Below are 9,163 nucleotides of genomic sequence, written 5' to 3'. Positions count from 1 at the left end.
GGCCTTTTCTATATACCCTGCCTATTAGAGTAACTCTCTTTATACCTCCCCTTTTCCTGATTTATTTTTGTAGCATTTATTTATCTGATTATTGTTGGTATGTCCACTAGTATATTCATTTCATGAAGCCCAGGTCCTTTTAATGTGTATTTCCCAGCTGTATCTCCAACATTTAGAACAAGTGTCTGGCACCTACCATATACTCAGTGAATATGTTTTAAATTGATGAACAATGAGAAATGTTTTGACTTCTCCAGGAAGTTTTTCTGAATACCACTAGGCTGAGGGACTGTACTCCTTGTTGATCTCATAGAAATATCTGATGCATGCTTTTTATAATTGTGCCTATTTTAAGCTCCCTCTCTACTTTCATTTGGTCCTTCTGTTTTGCTTTATTCCTGGCCTATTCCCCCTCTCCCCCCTAACTTCTCTCCCCGGCCCCATGATACGCTCCTTGAGTTCAGATATTGCATGTTTAGACCACTTCACTCTCAATATCTCACAGCATCTTTAGCATATGTAGCACTCAATAGAATTTGATTCAATGAGTAAGTGAATTAATTTACATATAAGATAACAGAGCCTCAGAACTAATTAATATTTGCACAGTTGAATAATGGTTAAGAAAACTATTTACTTTTTGTAATTTACTGTTCTCATTAAGAAATGGAAGTGTTAACTTGGGAGGGGTGCTCATTCCTGCTGTTGCTAATGGAGTGGAATTCCAGTACAAAGAATTTTCTGAGACTAGCATGGGAGAATAAGTGATTTTTATTGGTGTTGAATTACATCCCTCTGTTTCCAGAGTCTCATTTCCCTTTGTCCCATCATAAAAGAAGTATGGCTTCAGCAGAGCTAAGAATCAGTCAATAACAAGAGTTTCCTTTCTATGTTGGAGCCAGGTCCAATCCAGCTTTAGGCTAACGTAGTTTGTGTCCCCCGCTACAATCCATCAGTCCATGGCATGTGGGGTTCACAGGGCCACATTCTGTGGAGGAAATATGGGCAAATTCAAAAAAGTGAAGAGAGAGACCAGAGCAACAAGGGAGCCAAAAGATAACTCCTTTGTTTAGGAGATTATGTATTCCCATCCTGGCCAACCGTCTTGTCTCTGTCCACAGGTTTGACTGACAGACAAGTACTTGCCCTGTCACTCCAACTTCACTGGGCATGAGTCTATTTTCCTTTTCTTGGAGCCCTTCCTGTAGTGTTTTGCAGGGAATATGCATGTGGTTCCATGGGGAGTGCAATATTGCAGCTTCCTGCTGAAACTGCCCAAATGACATACCTATCTATAATGTCTGGCTTCCCTATTTGCTCCTTTCCTACTATTAATATAGCTAATTACAATGGTATCAGAAGCATTGGAGGAAATAGCATTAAATCCCAACTGTCATTTTAGAGTCAATAATATGCACTGTGGCACTCAAAGAGAGATGTTACAAAATTAAGCATTTTCCATAAACAGATCAACTGTTCTGTGGGACATAATTTTGAAATATAGATGTAAAAGTTAGAAGAAAAAAAAAAAACTTATCGATCTCTTTTTTGTGCCAGGTAAATACTAAGGGCTTTACATACATTTTCTTTAGTTCTTTCAAGATCCCTGAGATACGAGTTGTTTTCTATATTTGTGGGATAATGAAATTGAAGCTTAGAGAAGTCAAATTGAGTACAGTCACAGAGTAACTAAAAGGAAAAACATGATTTGAATCTAGGCATGTATCAGTTATGCCTGTTCTATTCTATTGTCTTTCATAGGTGACATGCCAACAATTCAGTATGTTAAATATTCATATAAAAATATCTGGATATTTTCACAGTTTATTTAAAATGAAGTTATAAGAACCCTTACAATTCTAGTTTTGAAAGATATATATTTCAAAAGACATTGACCATAAAAAAACAAACAAACCAAAGAACAGACATCGACCTATGAAAAGGGCTTGAAGTTGTTTTGGTTTCAGAATCATTAACACTTTTAACATAAAATTATCTCTATTTTTTTGTTGAAGATGGTTCCCAAATTTCTATTCAGATGTCTTTATTGGCTAACCCCTTTAACATTAAGAACTTGATGTTGCATATCCTTAGCCCCTATTCATCAACACACACTTTGAGCAAATGGATTAATACCTGATTTTCTTAAAGGAACAGTAACTCCCTTAGTGATATGATCTATCACTTCCTGCCAAGGAAATACTGGTCCACAAATGCTGATTTCATCAGCTAATGAATCTGGAGATTCAAGACATAATCAGTTTGAACTATTGATACTAGATTATAATAAAACAATAAACAATAAATACTATGAATTTTCCTTGTGTATGTTCAAACCTGTTTCTGAAATAGTGATTTCAATCATTCTCACAACAAAGATGTTTTTTGCACATTTGATAAAATGATGACGTCCAATCAACCAAAGATGATGAAAGTCCTAAGGCTAATAAAAAGAAACAATTCCAATTCACATTCCGGAACAAATTCTAAGAAACAAATTCCCCAGTGCAATATTGCCCCTCACAGTTTGTATTCTGCCTCCAACGTATTACACTAATACAAATAGCCGAGTTTTCTGTAAGATATCTCAAATTTTTCACATCTGTAAGTTTGGGTGAGGTTGAGCTTTCTAAAACTTACCAAAGCCCATTTGTAAGCAAGTGATTCTCAAGTGCTGATTTTGCAAGCAAAACATTAATTTAACATCATTTACTTCTACGTTGTTTTGAAGTCATGCCATTACAAATTCATCTGGGAAGTAAAAGATAAAAAAAAAAAAAAACAAGAACAGGGAAAGTAATGTATTGCAATAAAAAAAACTGGCAGAGTAATAAATAGGCATGACAGGTCAGACTACATTTACATAAATAACTTTGCCAAAGGTGGTTTAAAAGAGAAGATGCTTGTCCCTGTATTACTTCTGAAGCATCTCCCTTTGCATTCTGACCTCTGTGGCAGCTACAAAAACTTCTTTTTAAGGACAAATAATCAAGATTCATTCTCTACATTTTCAAAGTAGATGAAGACAAACTATGCATCTTCCATTGTGTTATAGAAACTACTTCTCAAAATAGGTGCCAGGAATTCTTCCATAAACTTGCGATAGCTTGTATGAAGTTACCCTTTATCAGAATCAATGTATTCCATATTCAGAAATATTAGGCTAATAAAAATAAACAATTCCAATTCGCATTCCGGATTTATTTTAAAAAACAAAACAACCAAACAAAAGCCTGTTCTTTTGTATCCGATTAGTCACAATTGCATTCTCCAGGTCTTTTGTGAGAGGAATCTTAGAGGCAATGTCTTCCCTTTCAATGCACCCCATCGAAAGAGGAATACAGTTTCTACCTGATATACTAGTATCTCTAAAGTTTATTTTTTTTTTGTTTTGTTTTCTATTTTCACTTTGTTTGTAATTACATTAATTTTGTTAGCTTTTTCCCGACAGATTACAGTATCTCCCTATAGAAGATACTACCTTCACTCTAATCTAGTTTGGATGCTTGTATTAAGTTATATTTTGATTACAGACACAGTGAAATGTCTCCACAACTTAACATGTTCCAGTGACTTTTTAAGGGCATCAGAAAAATGCCCAAACCTTCGCATTCTGAACAGTAGGTTCTTGAAATGCTGGCCATTTATATAATGTTACACTATGCACCCACAGCCCAGTCTCACTGAATTATTGTTTTCCTCTTTACCTAGAACATTCTTCCCCTCTCTGTGGAGTTCTGCAGAGCCAACCTTACTCAGCTTTTTGACACAGTTCAAAATACTACATTCATGACTTTGCTTAATTTTTTCTAGAAATTTATAGCAGGAATTTTCTTTTTTTTTTTTTTTTTTTTTTTTGAGTGGCAACTTCACGACCTTTATTTGTGGTGCCTGTGCTATGTCTCGAAAATACCTTCTCCCCCTGCCCCGGACAGCGCCGGGGAGGGGGCAGCAAAAAATAGAAGACGCCCTCCCTATTGCACACGGACCCTATATACAGGCCCAGCCGGCCCTGGCCGGCGGGATGCTTGGCACATTCTCGGATCCCTGCTCAGGGGCGGGAGGGGTGACTGGTGGCAGCACACGTGAGAGGGGACCTCCGGGTGGCCACTCTGGTCCTGGCTACTGGTCCTGGCACTTCCTGGTCCTCGGTTCCTTCCTGGTCCTGCCTGCAGCCCTGGTCCCCTACTTGGCTCAGCTCCGTCTCCATCCTGGCCTCAGAGGGCCCCCCTGGCTCCTGGGGGCTCTGTCCTCCCCTCCCAGCCTGGAGGTCCCGAGGGGAGGTTATGGCTTCTCAAAGACTCCCCGGCAGCCCTGTCACTCGTGTTCACACAGGGGAAGGGGTGCGTGTGGCAGAAGCTGCTGTATAAATGCGGGTGCAGGGGCAAGTCCGCCGGGGTCACTTGGACAGTTTGCTGATGACGCGGATCAGAGCCGCGTTCTCGTCCTTGAGGCGCTGGTTGTCAGCCCGGAGGTTGGACAAGCCCTTCAGCTCCTCTTCCAGCTCAGCGGCCTTGCGCTCCAGGGCCCTGCGCTCGAATCTCTCCAGCTCCAGGAGGGCCGGCCTCTCTGCAAAGCGCTCCTGCCTCTGCGTGGCTCGCTCCAGCTCCACCTTGAACTGCGCCAGCCGCAGCGTGGTCTCGGTCAGGGCCTCACGAAGTCTCTCGTTCTCAACGCGCAGCTCTGCGTAGAGCTTCCTGAAGCCGCCCTCGGGCTCCTCCGATTGGGGCTGAGGTTCTGGGTTGAGGGCCCGCTGCCTCCGGTGGGAAGGGCTGGCCTTGGGAGTGCTGGATTCTGGGCTGATGTCCGAGGGCTTCGCCTCCTCCCCCTCCGCAGGCCCTCTCCTCTCCTTGCCAGCTCTGCGGTGCTCCCGGGAGGCCTGCGGTCCCTGTCCCTGCCCGTCAGGCACCTCTCTCTGGGCGGGGCCATCGGAATTCTCAGCCCCAGGGACTCGGGGCTGCCAAGAAGGGTCCACGCTCTGTGGGCATGACTTCTCCGGCTCTGGGGCCTTCCCTGCCACCTTCTCTGCTTCCTTCAGGTCTGTCAGAGTCACACCCTGTGTGGACCTCCGAGACTGGCGCATGAGGCGAGAGCGAGCTTTGCGCTGGGATTCTGACTCCTCGTCGCGCACAGGCATCTGGTAGGACCTCCGGCGGTCCCGCGAGTCCACTGGGGGCGCTGTGGAGGCGGCAGGGACAGCTGGCTTCCCTGGGGCTTCAGGCTGGGGGATCGGGGCAGAGGGCTCTGGCACCTTCCGGGCGGGAGTGGGGGTAATTCTGGCAAGACGGGGCTCCTTGGCCTGAGTGGCGGTCCCTTCCAGTAGCGAGGAGGAAGCTGAGCGCTGCAGCCCAGCCCCAGGGGCACCCTCCGCCCCCTGTCTGTCTGCAGGGCCCAGGGCACCTGAGCTCCCCATCTTCTGGAGGCCAAAGCGCCTGGAGAAGGGGACCTCCTCGGAGGTCGAGGGGCCTTTAGGGCTGGCGGGTGGCGGGGAGGACACTCCATTGAGGGTTCTGGTTTCTGCAGGGGGCGACTCTGTGGGGCCTTCCTCTCTCTCGTCGTCATCATCCCGGATGGGGGGTCCCCCTGCCCCCCCAGGCCGGCGCTCCTTGGACAAGTCCTGGAGGGAGATCTTCTCTCGGCTGCTCAGACGACACACGGAGCTCCTTCGGTGTTTGCTGCTAGAGGGCACCTGGGGCTCCGGGACCCGGCTCTGGGAGGCTGCCTTCTGGTTCCGCAGGTCCTCCTGCTTCTGGGCCAGCTCCTCCAACAGGCTCAGCACCTCCTCGTCAGCCAGGTCACAGGGCCGCTGCCCCGCATGGGTCAGCGAGTCCATGCCCCCACCGTGCTCCGCCAGCAGGCGGCAGGCGTCCTCCACGCCCCAGTGGGCCGCCGCGTGCAGCGGGGTCCAGCCGTCCCCATCCCGGAGCTCTGGGTCATAGCCAGCCTGGAGGAGCAGCCTCATCACTTCGATGTAGCCCTTAGCAGCCGCCACATGCAGAGCGGAGGCCCCCGTGCGGGGGTGCCGGGCCTCAGGCATGGCACCTCCGTTCAGCCAGCACCTTGTGTCGTGAAGCAGCAATTCCTCCTCGGCTCGTTTGGCTGCCTCCACATCCACACCTCGGTGGGCGATCTCCGCCTTCAGGAGTCCCTCCATGGCGTCCGACTCGGCCAGGTCCAGCGGCAGGTCCCCGTCGCTGTTGACGGCGGCGATGTTGGCCCCGTGGCTCAGGAGGTACCTGGCGATGTCCAGGTAGCCACAGGAGGCGGCCACGTGCAGGGGCGTCCAGCCCTCGTTGTCCGCCTGGTTCACCGTGGCGCCCTGCTCCACCAGGAAGCGCACCACCTCCAGGTTCTCGTCGATACAGGCCTGGTGCAGGGCGCTGATGCCGTCGGCGTTGGTGGAGTCGAGCACGGCGCGGGCGGGCGGCGGGGCGGCGGGGTCGGGCTCGGCGCCGGGGCCGGGGTCGGCCGCGCGCAGCATCAGGCGAGCCTCGTCCAGGTCGCCGCCCGCGCAGGCCGCCAGGAACTCGGCAGCGCGCTCGAAGCGCACGGTGCGGACGCGCCGCTCCCCGGGGCCCGGCTCGGCGCCCGCCCGCGCCCCCCACTGCCGCAGCTGCTCCCGCCGCCGCTCGCGGGCCGCCGCCGCCGCCGCCCCCGGGCACGCCCCGTCCTCGCCCGACATCGCGTCGCCCGCCCGCTCCGTGAGCGAGCGAGCGAGCGCCCAGCCTCAGCCGCCGCCGCCGCCGCCGCCCGCCCCGGGGCCGCCGGGAACTTATAGCAGGAATTTTCAAAAGAATTATTATTCTTATCCTGGACTTGTGATGAAGTACTGACACTGAGAATACGTGGTCCACTTGCCCTGCTTTTTAAGGAAAATAAAGCAAAAGCAGTGGGTACTCCTGTCTCTCTCCAATGTGTACAGAAATTCGACAACTCAGACACCAGTCTTTCTCCTCAACCCCACAGTCCGTGAATAAGGGCAATCGCCCTGCATTTTGCAGGGTTACAGGGGCTGATTATTTTCTGTCTTCATGCTGCTTTCAGGGAGGAGATGCTGATGCTGTCTGGTCTGCTGGAGGCCAAGGGTAGGAATCTAAATAGAGTCACACTTCAAGACTGAAGAATATCTGAACAACAGAAGGGTCACTCTTTTTTTCCTCAGTTGTACTATGCTCAGTCAGGAGAACTGTTGCCATGCTTGTACTTCTGGAACAAGAGAAAGAGCATCTGAGCGGAGGTAGCTGGAGGATGAGCAGGGCTGACAGGGGCTAGCAGGACTCTGAAGTTCCCCACCCCTCTGCCAAATCCACATCAAGTAGAAATAACAGCATGTAGAGAGAGCATTCCCCTTCAAGGCGAGGGTGTTACCTACATCCAGGTATGATAGCTCTCTGCTCTTTTGTCCTTTATCTTATTTTTCCCTTTTTTGCCTCCAAAATGGGAAAGGTAGCCTTGCCCCTAGAGAACAGAGAATAATAATTCTGAATTGTGTATAAAATTACACCTTTGAACACAAGCAAAACATAGTTTTAGGAACCAAAATGAGATGATTTATTATACAGGAAGGGCTGAAATCATAAGGATAAGGAGAAGGTAATAATTAAGTAGGGGGAAGTGGGTCTGGGTGGGATCTAATTTGAATATATATCCAAGTGGAAAAGTAAAACCATTTTCTGTTTATAACTCAGTGAGTTACCTATCTGTAAATTCTTGGTTACATATTGGTTATCCCACACAATATTTACTGAGCCATTTCCATGTACCCAAAACTGATACAGTCCCAGGAACAAAGCATGACCCAAGCCAGACCAGACCACTTTTTCCAAGCTTGCAGGCTGGTAAACATGACCTCATCTGTAAAGGCTTCTCTTACTCACATCACAGGACAGAATTCACGTGACCTTGGACAATTAATCAAGTGATATGAATCCTTGCCTCCTAAATAAAAATAATAATAGCCTCCAAGGTTGTTGTGATATAGATATTCCTACACATACATATTCATACATATCAATATACTTATACATAATACATATTTATACATATCTACACTAATAAAAGAGAAACATGCAAATTGACCATCACTCTGCTATGCCCACCAGCCAATCAGAGAGAGTATGCAAATTAACCCAACTAAGATGGCGGCTGCCACGGAGCTGGAGCAAGCAGGAGGCTTGGGTTGGCCCTGGAGATGGAGGAAACCAAGCTTCCCACCCGCCCTGGCCTGCCCTGGCCTCTGCTAAAGGCTACAAAGTTTCAATTATAGAAGATACATAAATCCCAGATACCAGGGCCTCTGCTTGGGTTGCCGGGGGGCATGGCCAGCCTGTAAACCACCACAGGCCCCTCACCCAGGCTGCCCCACACCCCAAGGGAACCCCCACCCTGATCCGGGACACCCTTCAGGGCAAACCAGCTGGCCACCACCCATGCACCAGGCCTCTATCCTATCTAATAAAAGAGTAATATGCAGATTGACCATCACTCCAACACACAAGATGGATTCCCCCATGTGGACACAAGATGGCCACCACAAGATGGCCAGCAGGGAAAGGCAGTTGGGAGGGACCAGGCCTGCAAGGGAGGGGAGTTGTGGGTGATCAGGCCAGCAGAGGAGGGCAGTTGGGAGGGACCAGGCCTGAAAGAGAGGGCAGTTGGGGGTGACCAAGCCTGTAGAGGAGGGCAATTAGGGGTGACCAGGTCAGCAGAGGAGGGAATTTGGAGGCAACTTGACCTGCAGGGAAGGGCAGTTGGGGGGGACCCAGGCCTGCAGGGGAGAGCAGTTGGGGAGGACCAGGCCTGCAGGGGAGGGCAGTTGGGGGTGATCAGGCCTGCAGGGGAGGGCAGTTAGGGGTGACCAGGCCTGTAGGGGAGGGCAGTTAGAGGCAATCAGGCTGGCAGGGGAGCAGTTAGGCATCAATCAGGCTGGCAGGGGAGTGGTTAGGGGGTGATCAGGCTGGCAGGCAAAAGCGATTAGGAGCAATCAGGAAGGCAGGCAGGTGAGCAGTTGGGAGCCAGCAGTCCTGGATTGTGAGAGGGATGTCCAACTGCCTGGTAGGATCAGGCCTAAACAGGCAGTCGGACATCCCTCGAGGGGTCGCAGATTGGAGAGAGTGCAGGCTGGGCTGAGGGACACACACTCCCCCATGCATGAATTTCTTGC

General features: G+C 49.4%; 1 protein-coding gene across 1 annotated transcript; it reads right to left on the bottom strand.

Moving 5' to 3' along the window:
- Positions 1 to 3,861: 3,861 nt before the first annotated feature.
- LOC308255658 (protein phosphatase 1 regulatory subunit 12C-like) lies at positions 3,862 to 6,761 on the bottom strand. Its single transcript, XM_080683437.1, has one exon. The coding sequence runs from the start codon at positions 6,680 to 6,682 to the stop codon at positions 4,400 to 4,402; it is 2,283 nt and encodes a 760-aa protein (XP_080539563.1). The 5' UTR covers positions 6,683 to 6,761; the 3' UTR covers positions 3,862 to 4,399.
- Between the last annotated feature and the right edge of the window lie 2,402 nt (positions 6,762 to 9,163).

This window comes from Plecotus auritus, assembly GCF_963455305.1.
Source record: "Plecotus auritus genome assembly, chromosome: 8".
Classification (NCBI taxonomy): Eukaryota; Metazoa; Chordata; class Mammalia; order Chiroptera; family Vespertilionidae; genus Plecotus; species Plecotus auritus.
The sequence above is the reverse complement of the archived record's forward strand: the minus strand, read 5'-3'. Positions and strand labels throughout refer to the sequence as shown.

What these genes read in the sequence shown, in the direction of transcription:
- LOC308255658 (XM_080683437.1), bottom strand. Translation starts at nt 6,682, where the DNA reads ATGTCGGGCGAGGACGGGGCGTGCCCGGGGGCGGCGGCGGCGGCGGCC.